The following is a 21,983-nucleotide window of genomic DNA, read 5'->3' as shown; positions in this document are numbered from 1 at the left end:
TTGATTTTCATCATTGAGGAGGAACGGAGCTGCCAAACACGAAGCTGCATTGCAGTTGATGACAAGTGCTGTGTGGATGGACCAAAATTCCAGGTGTGTTATACAGGGACAAGAGATCCAGAAGGAGACATAGGCTTATAGGGCGGTAGCAGAGGGTGAGAGGGTATGGAGACTTTTGGATGAAGTGCTGGTTATATGATATGGGGAGAGACTCAGTAGAAAGCTGGGAAAAGCATGTCCACAGCCCAGTAAGACAGCTGCTTCTGCCACTGGAGTAGCTAATAGGCCTTTCTAAGCAGTCTGAGCTTGGGAATCCCTTTGCCACAGAACTGTGCTGTCAACTGATTCCTGACTTTCAAAAATAGGGCAGTTTCTTGACAGAGGTGAAACTCTTTGTATCCTAGGAAACTAAGCACAATACTGCACAGACTGCCATATAATCTGTGGTCCAGGCAGCAGCTTTGGAGCAATTAACAGCCTGGGGAAGAATCCTACGACTCTGTGGACTAAGCAGGTACTGTACCACAGCCTTGGTTAGGATGTTCAGAGTGATCCAATGGCTCTTTTTTTTTTAATAAACAATGTTCAATTTCTTTTTGATTGTAATGCAGAGAAAATCCTGCAAGATTAGACAGATGGGGAAACAAGAGTGCCGTATTGCTTCTGTTATTCTCCAAATGGTAGCTCATGATTATTATATTCTCTTTACTCAATCATTATGCTCTGGAATGGACAATAAAGATGAAGAATTGCTGTTTGTTATGCTATATGGTCTCTGGAGTGCAGTTCTATTTATGTTCTCAGAAAGAAAGCTTTTGTTTGCTGTTATGGTAGATACTTACTAGTTTTATTATATCTATGAAATTATAAACTAAGCTTGCTTAAGATATAACGTCTTCTGGGAATTTCTATGCAAGGTCATATTTCTTTTTTTTTTTTTCCTTCACAAGATTAATACTATAAGCAAAACTCAAATATGCACTTCTATGATAAGCTAGGGTATCAACTGCAGAGTAAACAATTATTCTTGTAATCTTCATTGGCATCAGAAAGATTATTCACATATAAGTAGAACTTTGTGATAGCTTCAGAATAATCTGCCAAGGCCCAAGGCCTCAGAAGTGATTTTTCGGGAGGTTTTTACGTATTTGGTTTTGTTATTATTCCTTAGAATGTCAATATTTTACTGGTGGAACACATTCTAAGACTGTTCATCCTGCAAAAAGATATACACATCTGTATGTTGTTAGTAGTCTTACATAAAATAGATTATCTGCAATAACATGGTAAAGAGCTCAAGCAGTAATTTAAACTTCAGTGAGATTCATTTTTTGGTGAACATTTTATTGGAGGCAAGTAGTGGGAATGTAAATAGAATCAGATAATGAAGTTGCAGTTCTGTCAAGATGTTTGTTGGGTTTTTTTTTTTTTTAATAGCCAAATTAAGTTTTAAACAGTGTACTGGTTTCTGAAAATACCAATTGAGGCATTAGATTCCTGATTTTGTTTTGTAAAATATAGAAAGCTGAAAAACTTACTGTGATATGGCAGAAGTTGATCAGAACAGATCTGAAATAGTGTGACTGGTTCCTAGACCATAAGGTAGGAAGTATTTGCACAATACAGTGAACCTTTTTTTTTCCCAAATCTGTCTGCTGAACAGGGTGAAAAAGGCATTTTGTGTATCTTTGCAACATGTATGAGCTGCCAAAGAGAAACCCATGGTCCTGTATCACGGAACACACAAGAGTAGACTTTTAAGATTGTGCAGTGATGGTACAGGACACCTGTTCAGAATTTTGAGAAAGAGATTAGCATTGTTGGAGCAGGTCCAGAGGAGGCCACGAAAATGATCAGGGGGATGGAACACCTCTCCTATGAAGAAAGGCTGAGAGAGCTGGGGTTGTTCAGCCTGGAGAAGAGAAGGCTTCGGGGAGACCTTATTGCGGCCTTTCAATACTTGAAGGGGGCTTATAAGAAAGATGGGGACAGACTTTTCAGCAGGGCCTGTTGGGATAGGACAAGGGAGAATGGTTTTAATCTAAAAGAGGGTAGATTTAGACTAAATATAAGGAAGAATTTTTTTACAATGAGGGTGGTGAGGCACTGGCACAAATTGCCCAGAGAGGTGGTAGATGCCCCATCCCTGGGAACATTCAAGGTCAGGTTGGACAGGGCTCTGAGCAACCTCATCTAGTTGAAGATGTCCCTGCCCACAGCAGGGGGGTTGGACTAGGTGACCTTTAAAAGTCCCTTGTAACCCAAACCATTCTATGATTCTGTGCTGGTGAGCCTTACACCTTTGAGTATGATGATTTTCTTCTGTCTCGTCTGTCATTACAGGATAAGATGGAATTATGTTTGTCTCCTGTACTTTCACCCTGCTCTACCTAAACCTATTATGACAGTTTCAGAAGGAAAGAGTCTCTAATGCAATGCCTGAGGACACCAACACTTTTTGCAGCCATTTTTTATTTCAGAGAGATGTATTAAGTTCAAATTTGACTTGACTTAATAGTTCATCCATCAGTGCAGCGTGGGATTAGCATGAATTGCAGGTCAATGGCATAGTTAGAATGGAGACAAAATGTTGTACCTGGTCAGTTGCAGAGATCTGCAGAGAACTGTCACTTTGACAAGGTTAGGATCAAGAACCCTCTCTTGTAGGAAACTTGGCATTCAAAAGCTGTGAATTTCTTGAGATCGATTTGAAGTAGTAAGAAACAATGTAAGAAAGCACAACTGCTTTGTTTTTGAAATTAAAATGTTGGCATTTTAAATAACTTTTCTAAAAAATGTTCTGAGTTTAGTAACTTTCATAGTCTTCATATTTGGTGAAATTCTGTTCTTTACAACAGTGAAATTCTGGATAATTCATTTTCTTGTCTTTACTATGAATTAATTGGGAGCAAGATTTGTTCTATCAAAGATATCCCATGTGACAGAAGCGTTGGCAGGAATAATTTGGGAGAAGTCTGTGCTCGAACAGCAACAGGTAAAGTGTTATTAGTGAATGACATATGATATTCTTAAAATAGCAAAGTGCTTGTATGAGCTGCAGAATGACAGTACGCGTCTAAAGGAGGGATTTTTACTACGCAGTGTCATTTACCGCTCGCATCACAGCTTTGGGGAATGAAGGTGAGGAGAGTTCGATACCTGGAAAAGCCATGCGCAATTGGAGTCGTTTGAAAGCATGCCGTGTCTACAGGCGGAGGCAGCTCCAGGCTGTCCCAGGCGTTCCCCTCCGGGAGAGACGAACGGCAGCGTCCCCGTCCTGCCCGGCCTCGCGGGGAGGGGGCGACGTGCCCCCGGGGTGCCCAGTCGGGGGCGGGAGCGGGGAGGGGGCGGCCGGGCTGCCCGGGCCGCGGTCCCCGTGCCCGGCGGCGCTCCCTCCCCTCGCCCCCAGCCCCTGCCTCGTCCTTTCCCCCGCCCCGCTCCGCACCGGCGGCTGCCGTCCCGCCGCCACTCCCCTCCGCCCGGCCAGCGTCCCACGGCCCCGGCGGGCATAAATCCCTCCCCGCCGGCGGCGGCTCGCCCGTCCGCAGCCACCCCGCGGCGATGGAGGCGGCGGGCGGCCGGGCGCTGCGGTGCCTGCTGGCCGCCGTGGGGCTGCTCTCGGCGCTCAGCGCCGCCGGGACGCTCTTCCTCCTGGCGCAGTGGCGGGAGCTGGGCGCGGCGCTGCGGGAGCTGGAGGCGGCGCGGCCCGCCGCGGGCACCGGCTCCCCGCGGGACCTGCTGGGCGCCGCCGGCCCCGGCCCGGCGCCCCCCGCCGCCGCCCGCAGCAAGCGGAGCCGCCGCGGGGAGCGCGCCCGCGGACACGTGCGCGCCGAGAGCGAGGAGATGCTCATGATGATGACCTACTCCATGGTGCCGGTAGGGCGGAGGCGCCCGTCCCGGCGGGGCTGGGGGGCGGGCACCCGCCTGCGGCTGCCCTCCGTGGGGCCCTGCCCACCCAAGGCTCCTGCTGGGGCGAGGGCGCCCGCCGGGGGTCTCCCGGAGGCCTGGTGGGAGGGTGGGGACCCGGCAACGTCGGCCCTCGGTACCAGCCTGCGGGGGCCTCGGGGGTGGCCGAGGTCTGAGGCTCGCCCCGGGAACGTGTCCGTCTGCGGGGCCAGGCAGGGTTTGGGTTGTGCAGAAGTACCTGCTTGAGGCTTCGAGGAGCATAGTGCCGGAGAGGCAGTAGGTAGTTGCCTACTGTCGTCTGTAAATGCTGAGGTCTTAAGAGTTGATGGGCCACATGGCTTACAGGTTATGGTTAAACTTTTAAAATGATAGTTACACAGACAAATGGAGTGAAGTTTTTTGTTAGTAGCGTGGATTTAATGAAACTGCAAAAATAAGTTGCAATAAAAAGTCAGCTTTCCAGTTTCCAAGGTTTCAGATTTTTACATCTCTGCACCACTAACGGGACACCCCCCCCCCCCCCGCATTTTCTCCTGCTCAGCATCTCAACATGTGATGCTGGATATTACTTTACCATCACGTTTCTTTGATCATGCCCTTTCAGTAAGTTTTAAATTTAAGGTAATATTTGATGGGTCAGAAGAGGAGAGCTCTTGTCCTTTCTCTGGCAAAACTGCATAGTTTTTTGCACTTCAGTGAAAAGATTATCTTTGCTCGGTAGGAACTAGGTCACGTAGTTGAAAAATTATGCAGGTCATACAGTTGAAAGATTTTGAATGGATTGAAAAACTTTAAAGTTCTGATTCAAAAGAAATGCAAGAAAAATATTAGTGTTGAAAGAACCTTAGTGGAAATTCTGTCCCAGTAAGGATTGCAGGCCTAGGCCCACAAAAAAGCAGGAAAGGCTAATTCAAGCTCTTACTGATGTAATTAATATTAGTGGTTTAAAAAATTACTTACAGAAAATATCTTTTCAGTGACATTCTGCTGGCATTTTTATTAATAAACCATTGCAATTATGATTTTACGGTGATAACATCTCCATTAATATTAGAGCTAATGAGACTGTAGAGCGTAGGTGTTTGTAGCATAGAGTTTTGATAATGCAATTGTTTGGGGTTTTAGAATAAATGATTACTTTTTTTTTTTAGCTAAGGACTTTTAAGTCTTGTGCTTTGAGTTTAGAATTTGCAGGACAAAACTTCTGCAATTCAAAGAATGTCTTTTTTTATTGGGAGGCACACTGAAAGATATTGGATATTTGGTTCTAGTTTCTAATTCCACTTACCAAAGTAGCAACATTTTTCACTGGACGTTGTGCATCTTACTGGAGCGTGTAATTTCCTGAAGTCTTAAAATCATATGGTTTTGTACTCAAAATGGTCTTAAAAATAACATGCATAATACACATTTCAGCTCTCTGTCAATTCAGAAAAAAAAACCAATCCCATTATTTTAGGTCAAAGTGGAATGTAAATCATTATTTTTTGAACCATAATTCTCAAGTTACTGTTACTGAACAGGGTTATTTCAAATTTGAAAACTTAAATGACTTTCTAGAAACATACACCAAAAAGAATTTTTTTTGGATCAGGTAATGTTAAAAAAATTGCTGCCCCAGTGAAATATTTTTGTGTGCAGTACCTAAGTTTTTCATCAAAATGTTTAGTCAAAACTTTTTCCTGTTTCTTTTAAGAAATCATCTTAGTGTTTGGTAGCTACAGCTCATTTTGTTCCATCCGATATGAATCGCTTCTTTGAGTGTAAGGGATGGATAATTTTGACAGTGGCAGTTAAATATGCTACTCTGCTGTCATTAGGTAGCACATATGGATTACATGAATGTTATTGCCCTCTCCAAATAGCACCGGGTGACACGGTGTACATTTTAACAGCGTGTGGCAAGACTGTTCAGTTGTGCAGCTCCTCCATTCAAATCACCACTGTGACTTCTGCTGTGTTCATTTAAATGCACGTATCCTGCAGGGAGTTGCTTGGGGGTTCTTTGTGCCTTTTTGTTCTTACAAAATTTCCATCAAAATTTTTTTTGTTCTGGCTGCTGCTCAGAGGAGTGTGCAACTGTGTGCAGTCCCACTTGCTCAAGGGGAAGAAAGTTGCCTTAGAAAAATTTTCTAGCACCCCCGCTCCCACCCCTTCTTTTTTGTATTTTGCATCTAACTCCCACTAATGTAGTATGAAGGCATGAATACTTCTGTAGCGCGAGACGAAGTTCCTTGCAGCTGGTGAGATGATCCCTACTACACTGGTGGGCCTTAGAACGTTGTTCCAGCCTCTGCTGAATGTGGGCCCCGAATGGAGGTTTTGCCCGAGCAGGATCTCTCTCGAAGCGGAGGCACAGATTTCTGCAGACTGGTACTCGGGTGTCAACATCCTCCTGCTGGTTGGGGGACATCTGTTGTGGCCTCTGTTCAAGAATCTTTGAAATAACTTTAGGCATCAAAAATCACATTTTAGCTTTAATAGTGTGAGTGTACTTTTGGTTCTGGGCCTTTATTTATGTACTTATAAATATATATACATTTATTTTGTAAGAGATGAAAATAGGAAATTGGCAAATCTGCCACTGTAGAAAAGCTGATGAGAGGTAAGAGTCCACTAAGTGTGTGAGCAGCAAGTTTGAAAGTGAGATTTAGAACAGTGCGAGAAGTGGTGGCTTATAGACATCTAATTATCTGAGAAGTTGCTTCATAGTTTAGGTTGTCTTTTTTTTCATTTTCACCCTTTCTTCATGAGAAAACGAAGCTTTTAGCATCTAAATAAGATACTTTTATCTGTAGCTTTTCTTCATGGCAAAGGTGATGCTGGCTGATTGGATGGCTGGGGTACTCATCTTTCGTAGTTAAGCTGGAGGTTCTGTTGTAGGCTATTTGCTATAACAGACTCACTTCTCGAGTGCCGTGTTTTGTAATTGTCACCCGAATTGCACTGATTGGTAAAAATAATGCTGCTGAGATAATTGGAGGGCCAATTGGAGGAAGCAAGTTGTAATCACTTCAGCAACCTCAACAAAACCAATTAGATTAAAATGCAGTTTGAATAAGAGCACACATGGACAATGTGTGTTTTACAAATTACAGAGTAGAAGCCAAGTGTTTTTGAGGGATGTGAGGGGAAAGAGAACAAAGAAATTCTGATATTCAAAACCAGTTAGCTCTTCTCAGCTAATTTAAATTGAGTCTAAAACTTCTAAATATAAGAGCTGTTCCAGTACAGTCTGGAATCCAGTAAATTCTCAGTATGTATCTGACAGAATTGAAATCCACAGTCAAATATAGTTTGATTTTGCAGCAAAAGAATACTTGCCATCAAAATAATTGTCCTTTATTTGAGTCTGTTAGATTTGTCACTTGAAGACAATGATGCATTAATTTTCAAAATAAAGATTGACAGCAGCAAATAATCTTGCTAGGATGAAACATCAGTCTGCCTTTCAGATTGACTCGCACTTGTTTGTTCTGTCTTTTGGGACTAGTGCATTCCATTATTTGTAAATAGAGTAATTGTACAAAGAAGATGAATACATGTGCCAACTCTGGGTAAATATGTTCATAAATTGTCATATATTGCACAGCCCTGAAATAATCATCTTTTTCTTTTCTGACTATATATAAACATTAGACTTTGCCATAAAGAGTTGAGGCACTTCCAATGCTCATGTTGACTCTCAGCATGCAGGACATGTAACGTGAATGTTTGCCCAGCCAAAACCCGTGCATTTTGTAAAGATGACTTTTTAATTCATAGATTTTAGTCTACCCTAAATTAAAAGCATCTGTATGAATGTCTCTTCCAGCTTGGTTTTTATAAAGTCTGTTGTTGTTGGGAGGAAGTATTTTGAACGGATGAAGGTCCATTCCAAATTTGCAGATCTTGGTTATTCCAAGATAAGAAATTGCTTACTTGGAACACAGGTCATCTTTTTCACTGGATATGCTATGTTGGAAAAGTATCCATAATTTTATACAAATATAAAAAAAAATTGAATGTAATTTTTATTGACTGATGGCTTTTAATGCCTTCCACTGATAGAGTCAACGCATGGATAATCACACGTTTTACAGTAATGTGTGAACTTTAACGCCTAGATGATGTATGGAGTTGTCTGCCCAATATTTTCTTCATATATTCAGTGAGGTTTAAAATGAGGTATCTTGAACAGATTCCTATGAGAGAATCACTGCCTGAAGAGGTGGATGGTGTCACAATGTTAAGGTAGTTCTAAACAGTTTATTCTTATAAGCACAGAGTTGGACAGTTGAATCTTTGTTTTTGGAATTGTTTCTGTAGGCAAAGTAAACTAGATACTTTTATGGCATGCATTGTTTTCAACTTTACTCTCTTTGCAATATTAGGTCCGAGTGATGGTGGATTTATGTAACAGCACAAAAGGGATATGTTTAACAGGTATGTTTATTGCCTTAAGCATTACACCTATGTAACCTTCAGAAATACAGAATTACAATGTTTCCAAAGAACTTGAGGTCAATGGCTATGTCAAAGAACTATGCTATTTACTCTATCAGAACTTACATAGCAACTGGGTTATTTATTTTAAAAAAGATAATAGGTGCAACTTCGGGACTTATCTATACCTACTTACTATAAATGCTGGAATTTAAGGAGTTCAGTTGATGTTACTTGGAGCTGCTTCTTTCTCATGTAATTTTCGTAAGCAAATCTTACAGACTTGGGTGTTTAAAATACTAGTTGAGGTTTAATCTTGGTATTTTTGTGTATGTCCCCACACTTCAAGGCTAACATGGGATGAACATATAGGGCATAGAAACTTGCTTCTATTGTTGTAACTGCTGTGGAGTAGTGGGACTTAGATGAGCAACGTGTTTGCCTCCCCTGCCTTGGACCACGTATCAGGACGTTGGGTTTCACATGTTACCAGTGAGGAGCTGGAATAGCTGATGGCTGGGACAAGAGAAGACGTGAGAAGTTTCTGTGTGATTTGGTGAAGAGAATGTCAGTAGTAGCCAATTTAAGGGCTGTGGTCCAGCTTTGAATCCTATAACAGACTGAGTCATGTGTTCTTTTTGGAAATGAGAAGATTAGAAATAAGCCACTTTTTATGAGTTTAAGAAAGTGCTTCGCTTGCTCTCTGGTTTGTATTTTCAAATGACTATAAGGTCCATTTGGCTCAACTGATTTCAACATAAATGAGAATTACCATAGTACACACAGATGTTAAATACTGCTTCTGAGATCGTAGATCAGTTCTGACTGCGACTGAGGCTGAACCACAGACCTGAAAGTTTGTTTCTTCGGGCTCCAGACTTCCGAATTCATGCTGCTTGGTGCCTTCTGCACCTTTTTGCTCTCTTGACACTTAATTTCTGTCTCTGTTACTGGCTTTCTCTGCTATAGACCTCTGTGACATTTGCTACTTTTCAAGCCCCTTTCTTTTTTATCTTATGCTTATACAAGGATAATCAAGATCCTCAGTTTTTGAGATGAGGAAGTAATTGAACGCACTAATGGGCATAACATTGTAGTGTGGAAAAAGCGGTCATTTACTGGAAAATTGGCAGAAAGATGTTAACTGCTGTTACTGCCTGTACTGATTAAAAGGGATAATTGCTGTAATGGTATTATAAAATGGTTTTCACTTTACTCATAATGCCTCCTAATTAATGCTGAAAATTGTCATCTTTAGGGAAATCTAGTAATTACTGTTATTTTCTGTTGTAGAGAGTTTTGTTGAAACAAGACAGTACTTTGGCTCTATAAAAATGTTCACAGAACTAATTCGGTTCTTTAATTGCAACTACCACCTTTCTTTGTATTCTCCTAACCTGCTTTTCCTGTTTGTTTTTTGTGTTTGGGTTTTTTTTGTTTGTTTGGTTTTTTTTTTTTTTTTTTTTTTTTTTTTTAATGTGTATTGGGGATCACATAAGAAAAATTTTATTACAGAAACATTTTCTGGTTTACTGTTGCTTTGCTCTTGCCTGCTATGCTTTCTTCTCATTAAGGCCCTATACTCAAACTAAGTCAGAGAGAGTGAGACAGATTTTATTGTATTACATGTTGCTGAATAGCTGAAGCAAGTCCAATTTCTAACACACCAACCAGGTTCTGTGGGGAGCTTGGTCCAGTCTGGAGAACAATTACATGTGAAAAGCCTGATTGTGATTTAGATGAAGTTAATAAGAATGACAAGACTTTTTTTTTTCTTCTTCTATTAAGACAGTCTGAACCCTGAACTGCAATGAAATGTCCGTAGAACACAGAGAAGTGTAGCATGTATTTTTAATGGGTATTTTCAACAAGACTTTTTAATTGTGACATGCATCAGTATTGTAAAGCTATTCTTCTTCTACTATAACAGGATCTTGGAGAACACTTATATAAAGGAAACGTGATGTTAGACGCGTTAGACGCCTTGCATCCATGCCGTTGTAAAGGCACCTAAGCCCCTGACAGTGAGATTGCAGAGGTGGTTGTTTGTCAAACATTTATCAATTGAAATTTGCCAAAAGCAAAATGTATGTGTATATGTAATTGCTTTTAAGGATAATCTTTCAGTAAGTCTGAGTTTCTGCTAATGCTCAAATAGTTATTTATAATACAAAGCAGTTAAATCCATAGGTGTTTATTTTGAAGTTTGAGGGGCTTTCCTCCCCTTTTATTGTTCTGATCTAATGCTAATCAGTTCAATTTGGAATTGTTTTGTTTGTTTTTGTTTTCTTGCTAGGTTAAACTCACCATTTCTTCTTTCTTGTGTTCTTTTGCTTGTTCTTGTTGTAGGCCCCCCGGGTCCCCCAGGTAAGATACTTGGATAATTGCAGTAACATTTTTGGGTAGTTGAAACAGTTGCTGGTACAAAATGTTGAAATGTAGAAATGTATCTTTTATAGAATAGTCTCCCTTTGCTAATTAGAATGAGGGAGGGTTGCATGACTGCCTGCCTTTATAGTTTTTGTATTTAGGTCAACTGGTGCTCCTTCTGAGAGGGGGGAGGTTTTAGACATTATACTTTTCTAGTGGAGGGAGTAGAATGGTTTCACATTTGCTAAAACATATTTGATCAAAACCAGATAGAATCAAGAGTGTTTAAGTAGCGTTTAGCTGAAAAGATGAGAGCGTGTGTATATATATCCCCCGCCCCCCCCCCCAGTAAACTGATATTATAATTTAACACTAAAGCCATCTCTTTAAAAAAATGTTGGTTACTGATCCCACCCTCCCACCTCCCCCATAACTTTTCCTCCTTTCTTATCTAATTCTCTCTTTCTGCTCTCACCCATGTGGTTGTTAGGCTATATGAATGGTTACTTGCTTTCTTTCTGTGCTTCTTTAGCTGTGGGTCTGCTTAGAATAATTCTCCGTACCAGAAAAGTATCAGGTGCTTTTTGTTTGTGGGGGTTCAAATAGCGGTGAAGAGGGAGTGATGTCTTCTCTATCAACCAGTGGTGGTTTGACACTGCAGTATTCTGGACAAGTCGGTAAATGCTTTTCTCGTGTTAAATTAGTCTGGCCAATATCATAAGCAACATTAAAGCTTATGTGGCTGCTGGAAGATGTTATAGTCACTGTCAAATTCAGAAATAGGATGGGTTCCACTGTGATTGTCCTTGAAGTGGAATCCAAAAGGCTGATCTGTGCTGGCCTTAATGCAAAATGTGTGCAGTATTCATTTCATTCAGTTTTCTTTTGCTAAGGCCAGGGCAAACAAGCACCTTAGCTTTAAGTTTGGTTTCATAGTTTTTTGTTTGTTTGTTGTGGGTGGGTGTGTTTTGTTTGTATTGTTTGGGTTGATTTGGCGGTGGGTTTGTTGTTTTTTTTTTTTTTTTTAAAAGGAGGATACTCTATTGGCATGCAGAACATAATGGCCAGTTAGTGGATTTTGTATGTCTAAGAGACATATATATATATACACACACAGATATATATATATATATTTTTATATATATATATAAAAACCTATACATACGATATGATCTACATACAGTAGATTTAAGGATAAATTGCATTTAACAGTGAAAATTCAGTTATGCTATTGGGTTTATTCAGGGCCTCCTGGACTTGATGGGCTGCCTGGCTACAATGGATCAGATGGAGTCCCAGGTATACCAGGACAAAAGGGAGAACCAGGAATAAATGGAAAAAGAGGAAAAATAGGTATTCTCTTTTTTTGGTGATTGCTTAAAAAAGAAATCCTTTCTTACTGTTATATTCAGATGTAGTTACTTTTAGACCTTTGTACAGGGAGAAGGGTTTCAATGTTTACAGAGAAGTTGCATGTTACAGAATTCTCTAGCATTCATTGTCTTACACCAAGCTTTGGTAAATTACTTCAGACTTACTCCACAATGAGCAAGAATATTGCAAATTGTAGCAGCCATGTGAAAATGTTACTAGGTAGCTGTATCCATGCTCTGTTGGGACAGTGGAAAATGTTAAAAGTGCAATGTCTGTTGTAATGTTAGTGTGTAATTACTTTAAGAAAAAGTCTAGAAGAACTATGAAAATGCCCTTCTTTAATGCCTTACAAATGTGAAATAAATATATTACTTCATGTCTTTCCTTAGTATTTCTACTTACCCAGAAATTCTCCAGCCAGTGTTGGCGAGGCCCAGGTCTCTATATTTCATGTTCAAAACTCAGAGATCACTAGGTAAAGAATGTATTATTTGCACCAAACGGATTGTACACCGTTTCCCTTCATATTGGGTTATAACGTTGTTTTGAAATCAGAACAAATTACAGCTACCCGGTTAAATACAGGTGAAAAAAACAACTAGAGTGAATACATTTTGTATTAAAAAAAATGTATTGATTGATGCTTAATACTGGAACAGTGTTCTTGGTACTGAAATGCTTTTTATTTCTAGGTGTACCAGGACCAAAAGGTGATCAAGGACAGAAAGGAGAACCTGGAGAAATGGGTTTACCTGGCAAGGACGGTATGCCAGGAGGAAAAGGCGCAAGAGGAGCAAAGGGTGAAAAGGGGGATGCAAACAATGATGTGATATTAGAAGGTAGGAAGAAGTGCTCTTAGGAGCTCTCTTGCAACAGTGTACTTGACAGAAAAAGATATAGTCTGCTTCTGAAGCATGAATGTGGCAAGAGTAGGACCAACCAGCATAACCATGTTATCCACAGTGAAGTTTGAGTATTGCTCTGCCCAGGAGATTATGTTCTCTTTCTAATGCAAGTCTTCATAAAAACTTTTCTGCTTGGGCTTTGGGTTGAGGTGTATATGAATTCCACCCTTTCCTGTACACTTCCAGACAGTTGACCTTCTCCTGCTCTTTCTTGCAGTGTAGTTTTATTTTTCTATTAGAAAATGAGGGGCAAATTTCCACTCAGGAATACATGAAGCAGCCACAAATATAAGCTGTGTAAAATTATAGCACTGTAGCCTCTGAAGTTGAGGTCTTAGAATACAGTAGGTAAAAGGCAACAGTGCTTTATAACTCTCTAATGTGCCTGTCATCCAGACAGATAAATCGCATTGATGTCCTACAACTTGTGAAGCTCTGTATGGTTCACCTTCTAACAAACAGCATCCCAGTGAGTTTATTGCACCATATTTCTGTATGCAGAAACCTCTTAAGAAGAGAGAAGCTGTTTTGGAAATCTCTCAAAGTGCACCATGTGGATACGTACAGTTCTCTGCAGGTTGCCCGTTGTCTACAGGGCCTGCGACATTGTACTCTGTTTTGTACATAGGTGCAAAAGGTGAACCTGGACCACCAGGGCCCCCCGGACCACCTGGACCCCCAGGGCCTCCAGGAAAACGTAAAGGTAAAGGTAGAACACAGCTTCAGGAGAACATATACAGCAGCAAATGCACAGGTTAGTTCTTTCCAGTGTTTTTTTTAGTATTACAAAGAGGTTTGAGATTAAATCCATTGCTCTCAAATCTCACAAAACAGTGAACATGTGTTTAATTTTGCTGGCATCAGCAAAACTGCACAAAGTTAAAGCTGAGCACGTGCTTAGGTGTTTTGCTGAAATATGATTTGGATAAGGCAGCAAGCTATCTCCGGTTTTAATCGTGCTATGCTAATGCTCAGGCAAAGTATATACATGTGGTGTTTTCTCTTACATTGGGATATATTTGGAAAGTAAGAGAAATGCAGTTGAAATTTTTAGCTTTTAAATGCTGAATTTTAATTTTATATGTAAATATAACACCTGTGAACCAGGCTATTTCACTGTATTTTACAAAATGAAATTGCCTGGTTATTGGCAGAACTGAAGCAAGCTTGAACTAGCTAAGACTTTTAAAAGCTGGAGGAATACAAAAGGTTTCTCTGAGACTTTGTGTCCATGTAAGTTTTGGAGTGGGGTGATCTTGACTTCTTTTCCATTGTTGTTATTTATCATTATTGTATCCCTAATGACAGGTGGATCATGAGTCCCTTTTATTTCCTTTACTGTAGCTGTGTTGGTGAGATATATGGCTAATTCTAATATTCAGAAAGGAAGAATTAAAGACAGAGTAGATTCCCTTCAAACTGTGGCTGCAAATTGCAGAGCAGATACCGTTAGAACCAAAATACGAGTATCCAGACTGCCAGGTCACAGACTGTATGCTGAAGTGCAGCAGCTGCTACGCTTTTTTTTTCTTCTTCCCCCTTTCTTTTTTCAAGTCACTGATTAGGGTGCTGACATAATTAAGAGTTTGCCCTGAGATATCTCTGGCATGATTTTCAAGTGTGCTGGATACCAGTAAATCCTCATTAATTGAACTTGATATTGTGAGTTGTGGAAAAATGTCAGTGTTTCATGTCACAACTTCTATCCATGTTTTAGAAGATCTTTTTCTCAAATAGATTAAAGTTGTGCCTCAGATAAAATCCATGCGTGTGTGTGCATTGTGCCCATGTGTGTTTTTTAATGAGTAAAGCGCTGCCTTTGCTGTGTGGAGCACATAGAGAAAGTTTGTTGGCATTTATCTCCTCCTCCAGCAGGTGGCTGGTTGGAAGTACTCTGCTGTCTTGAACAGTGTATTTTGTAAATACGTTGACAGATATAGTGTACTGAACATATTTTTCCATGCCTGAAGTTTATATGGATTTAAATATATTAATAATCATAGAATCATAGAATAGTTTGGGTTGGAAGGGACCTTTAAAGGTCGTCTAGTCCAACCCCCCTGCCATGGGCAGGGACATCTTCAACTAGATGAGGTTGCTCAGAGCCCCGTCCAACCTGACCTTGAATGTTCCCAGGGATGGGGCGTCTACCACCTCTTTGGGCAACCTGTGCCAGTGTCTCACCATCCTCATTGTAAAAAAATTCTTCCTTATATTTAGTCTAAATCTGCCCTCTTTTAGATTAAAACCATTCCCCCTTGTCCTGTCGCAACAGGCCCTGCTGACAAGTCTGTCCCCATCTTTTCTGTAAGCCCCCCTTTAAGTTCTGACAGGCTGCAACAAGGTCTCCCCGAAGCCTTCTCTTCTCCAGGCTGAACAACCCCAACTCTCTCAGCCTTTCTTCATAGGAGAGGCGTTCCACTCCCCTGATCATTTTCGTGGCCTCCTCTGGACCCGCTCCAACAGGTCCATGTCTGTCCTGTGCTGAGGGCTCCAGAGCTGGACGCAGCACTGCAGGGGGGTCTCACCAGAGCAGAGCAGCGAAATACTTTGTGGAAGAAAGTGTTGGTGTCAACGTGATACCAAAGACTATACTAATATTCTGAAAACCTTCCATAGTAAACACATTTCTTACTATATTTTCACAGATATTTATATTTAACATAGAAAAATTAAATTTTAAACTGGATTTTTCAGATAGGCTTGAATTTCTTTTTGCATGTTTGAGTGGGAATAGCTTCTAAGAGGTTAACAGGGACATTGAGACTCTTTGTGAAAGTATTTGCAACTTTTCTAATCAACTTTATTTTCAACAACATTGAAAAGAAAATGTAATCTCTGTGATCTTTGACCCGTCTAATGCTCTAAACAATTCTGTTTTGAATTAGAAGTGTTAAATGAGGTTTGATTTTTTTAATGCTTTTCGGTGCCAGTTCAGGCACATGGGGGCAGGGGGAGTGGGTGCGGTTGGGAAGGCTGGTGCTTGGGAATCAAGGATGCTCTTAGTCATTTTGTTGTGAAAATCAGCAGCCATGTTTTAAAAATATTTCAAGATGGATGTCTGAAGTTGCTGGACTTTTGAAAATTGTGGCCAATAATGTTATCATACATTCCTGAAAACGCGCTCTCAAAAAAAATCTGGTTTTGAGACTTGCATTTCAAATCATTTCTACATACTGGAAGAGGAGAGCTTTTTTTTTGGCCAGTGCAGAATCAGCAGTAGAAGATGAGAGGAGCTGGTGGTTTGGATGCTCAGGAACATGGGTTCTACAAACATTGTGGTATTGTGATAACGGGAAAATTTTGGTTCAAGGTATTAGCTGATTATGGAAAGCAAAGAGAAGCTGGTGCAAGAACAGCATTGTATTTCTAGCTTACTCCAGCTTGAGAATGGAAGCAAACTTCTGGTTTTGGATCTACATACTGGCTCTGGCTGTCCTTGTCTTTTACCCCTGGATGGTATTGCATTCAAGATGGTTGTGGCTTTCAGTGACTGTTGCTACCCCTACAGTTCTGGGATGAATTTTCCTCCCAGCTGAGATGCCTGTTTTCAGGAAGGTCAGAGTGATCCTATAAAAGAATAGCAAAGGATGTCTCAGTTACTAATCTTTCACATTTCTGGAAGAAAGGAGACATCTGTGACAGTGTTTGGTAAAGTGGGTTTTTTTGACAGGCATACCAAAAGAGAATAGCACAAGAAGTTCTTGCAGTTATTAAGTGTGAAACAAGCAGAGCAATTTGTATGTCTCACCATTAATAGGGTGATATGTTTTTATGTCACCATCATTCTGCACAGTTTGCTGAGATGAAAAATCTTTTTTTTAATTTATTATAAATGCTATTAACCAATGAGTATTTAATACTGGGTGGAACATATATCAATTATTTCCGCCTCTTATTTTTAATATAGCATGTCATTGTAGTAGCATGTAAGAACCTCAATCAGGAGATTCTGGGTATTGAAGTATCAGAACAGAGCCCAAAGAGCCTCCTTACAATGGAAAGTAAATAGCTGGAGCAGAAATCTCATCCATATTTGAAATTCAGAAATGCATGAACTGTTGCACAAGATGTAATTGGACCATTTACTCAGGCAGTCTCTTTTCAAGTGTTGAAAAAGACTGAAGTGCTTTGGAGGATAAGCTATCTGATGGATTTCTGATGGATTTTAAATCCCAGTGTGCAATGGGAGTTATACTCAAATAACTCTGTAAAGATGAGATCTTCCTCAATGAGCATTTATGTCTTATGAGTCAGTAGACTGTGAGATCTTATTACCAAAATTCAAAGAATAAAATAGCTTTTGTAATTAAATATTCATATCCCTTTGAAGAAAAGAGAATACACATGCTGATTTACAACTGTTAATTAACTTATTACATAAGAATACAAGAATGGTTTCTTTAAATTAAATTTTGAATCAGGTGAAACTTTATTTCTTTAAGAGAAGAGAATAATTAGTTGGACGCTCAGGTGTATTTGCTCTCAATGGTATGTTAGCCAAGAAACAAAACATCCCTGCTCCACACTCCCTCGCTCCATCCTTCCCACCCTCCCCAGACAGACCAAATCAATGGTTTTCATGTCTTGTAAACACCATTAACTCTCAGCCAGAATATTTTATGATAGGAATCAGTAGGATATTTATCTTTTTTTGATGAAACGAAAGCAGTGAAAATTTCACATAAGAGCCTCTAAAAATTGTCTTTTTAATCTTAGTTGCTTTCTCTTTCATGCAACTGAAAGTCCTTAGAGAGGATTGCAAATATTCTCAAATGTAAATAGTGCACTCAGCTTCACTACAAACACTGACCTGGTCCTTGACCGTTCTATAGTCTTAATAAACTACTGTGTAGGGAACTGCTCATTCAGTGAAGTGTATCTATTCGACTTGGCCCAAGAAAATTACCTTGCGCATTGCAACTTATAATTTCTGCTGAGTGGGTTCCTTTTTTGAGATATTTTGACAATATTTTGTGATTGGAAGCTGGAAAGGGATCTAGAGGGACTGCTAGATTCTAGCTATAGGCATTCATCTTCCCATGGTTGGATTGACTGTTTGTGCCTTATTTTGGAGATACACCGTGATCACTTACAAGCTTTCAATGTCATATCACCAAATGTCCTAGATAAATGGGTGGGAGAAATATGTGTTGTTCTTCCTCTATCTTGGAGTAGTTTCCTTCTGCATGAACAAAGAAAGGATATAACCTAAAGGAGAAAACAACAATGCAGTATAATCTGTCCTTTCTTTCCTGAATGTCACAGTACCCTTTCAGCATTACTTTATAGTTATTTCATATTTTTACTATCTTTCTCATTTAAACTTCAGCACAGCCCTGTAAATCCCTGAAATATATTGGAAGGCAACAACGAAAATGCATGTCCGAAAGAATTTGCAGCCTGCATGTCAAGCAGTGTGAAATGTGTAAGGAGATGAAAGTTAAGAATGGAATTAGAAAATAAGATTACAATGAAATCAGGATATCTTCAGCAAGGAGCTGAGAACTGTTCTCTGTGGTTATTCATTCTAAACAAACTGAAATGTGTTGCTTTGTTTTAAAGGCAGAAGAGGCATATGGGTTTACAGGAAGAGGTCCATAAATAATTTCATTCAGGCATTGTTTTAGCAGTAAATGCTAAGAGAAAACCCAACCAGTTACTCTTTAAATTGTTGAGGGGTGGGGAAAAAATGTTTCCAGGTGTCTATTTGTTTCTAATGTAAACTATTTCTATGTGTGTAAGGAATATATGTGTATAATTTTCCTTAGTCATTCATATTGCTTCTTCAATAGCATGGATGACTGATCTGCATTCTTATGCATTATGTCCTCAGTGTATGTGTTAGTACTTTATTACTGTCTTGGACAATAACAGCACGAGCAAAACTTCCAGTGTTGCCTGCAGAATACACCCCCTGTGCTGGTGTATGTAGATTTGGGCATGAAGCTTTTGAGTTTAGCCGTCACTCATTTCCAAGAAAGCATTTTTGGTATTACTGCTAAATCAGCCAGCTGCCAGCAATCTCAGTTGCCTAAAGTTATCTAAGGAAAGGGGCAACTCTGTCTTTTTAAGCTGCTACTCAGAAATTCACAGCTAAGGAATTAAATCTGTGGAGCAAAATTAGTTACTCCTCAAAGTTGACTGTCAGCCTGACAACTTTAAGGAAACAAACCAGCCCGAACACTTCATTCCCTTGCCAGAAGTGAGAGCAAGTCTTTTTTTATCTCATTTTTTGACCAGACCAACCTAAGCTTTTTTCCCCAGATGAAAACAAAATCCCAGTTGTCATTCCTTTATTTTAGTGGAGTCACTGATGTGCACATGTCATGTCAAACATAGAAAAATGACACGTTTTACCCTTTCCCTCTCAACTCCAGGTGAGACGTGTGCTGTACCGAATGATGACACCTTGGCTGGAAAAGCTGAAGACAGAACCCCTGCTCCTTCAAAAAAACCTGGTAACCTGCCACAGGGCATCACTAACTGCTGCTTACTGGTTTAATGTCACAGATAACGGACATGTGCTTTTTCTCTACTAGAATGTGTCATAACATCTGTAGGAAGCCCTGTTCACTTTGTCAGTGTACAGCAAACGTTTGGAACTTGGATGCGGGAACCTGCAAATATCAGCGATGAAAGGATTTGGCTTACCATGCATTTTTCAGGTACGCTAGTAGTAGTCACTGATCAAAAATCAGTCGTTATACTAACATTGCTTTCTTAATTCCTTCAACCTAAACTAATATTTCTAATCAAGTCTGAGGGTTTTTTTACCCACATCTTTTTCATAGTATTTGCCATGTTACCTGTATAATACTTGACTATACATATACATATGGTTATAGACATTTGTAGTATCTTTAGACATTTTCAGAGTCAACATCAGATTTTGAAAGTAGTTTGGGGATTTTAGTTTTTTTTAACCAATCCAAGTTTAAATGCCTGTTGTTCATGCCTTTTTATTCTTTTCTTTCAACAGTTTACTACGGCTTTACTTCCCTAAATTGTAGCTAAGAGTTTTGCCTTTTTATTTAGGTAGGCATGAAAATGAATCAGATGCTGCATGAGCCACATTTAGTGCAGGAAAATTTCCAGGACTTAAGTGGAAAAAGGATATATTTTCTGTATATTTACCAACGGAATTCAGAATTAGGGCCCATCAGGTCTGTGGGAAGCAGGCCCTTGAACACGACCTCTCAAGAATTTTTTTGGTGTTTGTCTCTGGATTATTTTATCACATTCCAGCAAGTTGAATCACTATCGAAAACACAAATACAATTGTTGTCTGTCAGATATTTGATTGAGATTGACTTTCAGTGGAGATTGAATTTTAGGGTAGAGATTTCAAAATTAGGTGAACCAAATGATAGTCCTTATTTTCATGTTTTCCCCTACGTTTAGGAAACTCTGTAAAAGAATATGAGAATTCCAACGCCTTGCTGAATGACAGCTACAGGATCATTAACATCACAGGATTCTTTTATGGATGTGGTCATGCAGTACAAAACAATCACCTGTACTATCAAAAGGGAGGAACCAATGTCATTCTGAAGTAAGTCAAACATAGCTGGCTTAAGGCAAGTGATGTTGTGGAAGGAGGAGCAATGGGTTAGAGTGACAGAGGTGAACCTCAGAAAAGCAGACCATTTTCCTTGTACCATTTTATGTTTCTTTTTGGTCCTATCTAGAATAGGAAGAATGGAGGAATGGTTCAGAATTCTTTCCAGAACAGAACAACTAATTCTTTCCAATCTGTAACTAGAACGTGGGCCACTGGCCTTCCACCTATGTGTGCAGATGCTGTGGGAGGAGAGGAACTGGGAAGGTAGTCTAGGTCCATTATTCTGCTGTGACAGTCAGTTCTTCAAGCATTGTTCAGCTCTGTGTCTAAGTGGTTAACCTGAGTAGTTACTACATGATAGCACAACTGGGCCTCCAGATTAAACAAGATGCCACGGGCAGAGGTGACAACAAATTTTTCTTTTGGCTATCCTGGGGTCCAATGGGTTTCCATTATACATTACATTGCTGTGGGTGTTCTTGCACTTGGATTCTTTGCTGTGTTCATAATGGCGAGAAAGAAATGGGAACTGGCCAAGGAATTTGGGGGTCAGAAAAAAGTATTTGATTTAAAAGAATAAGCTGTGCGTCCACCTGCATCAGAGTAAGAATTGGTTGAGCTGAAGTTTGCGGGACACAAATGAGTGGTTATATGATGGTAGCCCACTTGTGGAACTCGGCTTTCCAGCGCTTCTTGCTGGGTTGATGCACATGCTTTGCTCTCGGATAGCACTGTTCTTAGCTGGTAGGAGTTGAGTTAATGCTGCTAGTGCAGAGCAATGCACTAAGGCACCAGCTGAGGACATGGCGACCTGGTGAATTGCACATTCCATTGTGGAGGAGTGGCTCCGCTGTTTGATTTTCTTGTAATAAGAAGTTCCTACAACTCTCCCAATGTATCTCCCTGAATTGGAACTGGAAATTACATCTCTATTTCTTCAGTTTCTACTGAGGACAGAGACAGACAATACAAATCAAAAACAAAATCTCATCTTGCGCAAAGAGCCAAAGACAGACAGTCCAAGGGCAAGTGAAAGATTGCATCTGCTTTCAAGTTCTCTTACGCGACTCTGATGTTTGAGCCAAGAACATTACTATACTTTGATGTCTATTCCCAAGCAGGTGTGAGTGCAGCCTTCCTATATTCATTTGCATGCCAAGGAATGTGAGCAAGCTGCTTGGATTCCTTAATATCTATTCTGCCAAAGACAAGCCTGCTTTTTGGCAACTTCCTTTAAATATCTTTAGGGCTTTTTGTTTATACATCTGTGAAAGACCATCTCTGTCTAAGCAATACGCAGTGATAGGAGAGAGGTTCCTCACCTTTGCCTGGGTACCGATAATTGGGAAATGGCTTCACGTACAGATGAACACAAGCTATTTGTGGAATTTTCAAAACCTCTCTAAGAAGTTGCCGAGAGATGGCCTTTCTGTTCAGTT

At 40.1% G+C, this 21,983-nt stretch overlaps 1 protein-coding gene across 1 annotated transcript in view; it reads left to right on the top strand.

Annotated features, from left to right (window-relative positions):
• The window catches only part of GLDN (gliomedin), a 133,694-nt gene that overhangs the window by 108,537 nt on the left and 3,174 nt on the right, over nucleotides 1-21,983 (top strand). Inside the window, exons 2-9 of the mRNA XM_075160070.1 lie at nucleotides 8,280-8,331; nucleotides 10,681-10,698; nucleotides 11,947-12,054; nucleotides 12,768-12,914; nucleotides 13,609-13,734; nucleotides 19,361-19,441; nucleotides 19,523-19,648; nucleotides 20,385-20,535. Coding sequence (XP_075016171.1) covers nucleotides 8,289-8,331; nucleotides 10,681-10,698; nucleotides 11,947-12,054; nucleotides 12,768-12,914; nucleotides 13,609-13,734; nucleotides 19,361-19,441; nucleotides 19,523-19,648; nucleotides 20,385-20,535 — 800 coding nt within the window. The 5' untranslated portion in view covers nucleotides 8,280-8,288. The remainder of the gene's footprint in view (nucleotides 1-8,279; nucleotides 8,332-10,680; nucleotides 10,699-11,946; nucleotides 12,055-12,767; nucleotides 12,915-13,608; nucleotides 13,735-19,360; nucleotides 19,442-19,522; nucleotides 19,649-20,384; nucleotides 20,536-21,983) is intronic.

Source organism: Calonectris borealis, chromosome 11 (assembly GCF_964195595.1).
Source record: "Calonectris borealis chromosome 11, bCalBor7.hap1.2, whole genome shotgun sequence".
NCBI classification, from domain to species: domain Eukaryota; kingdom Metazoa; phylum Chordata; class Aves; order Procellariiformes; family Procellariidae; genus Calonectris; species Calonectris borealis.
The sequence above is the reverse complement of the archived record's forward strand: the minus strand, read 5'-3'. Positions and strand labels throughout refer to the sequence as shown.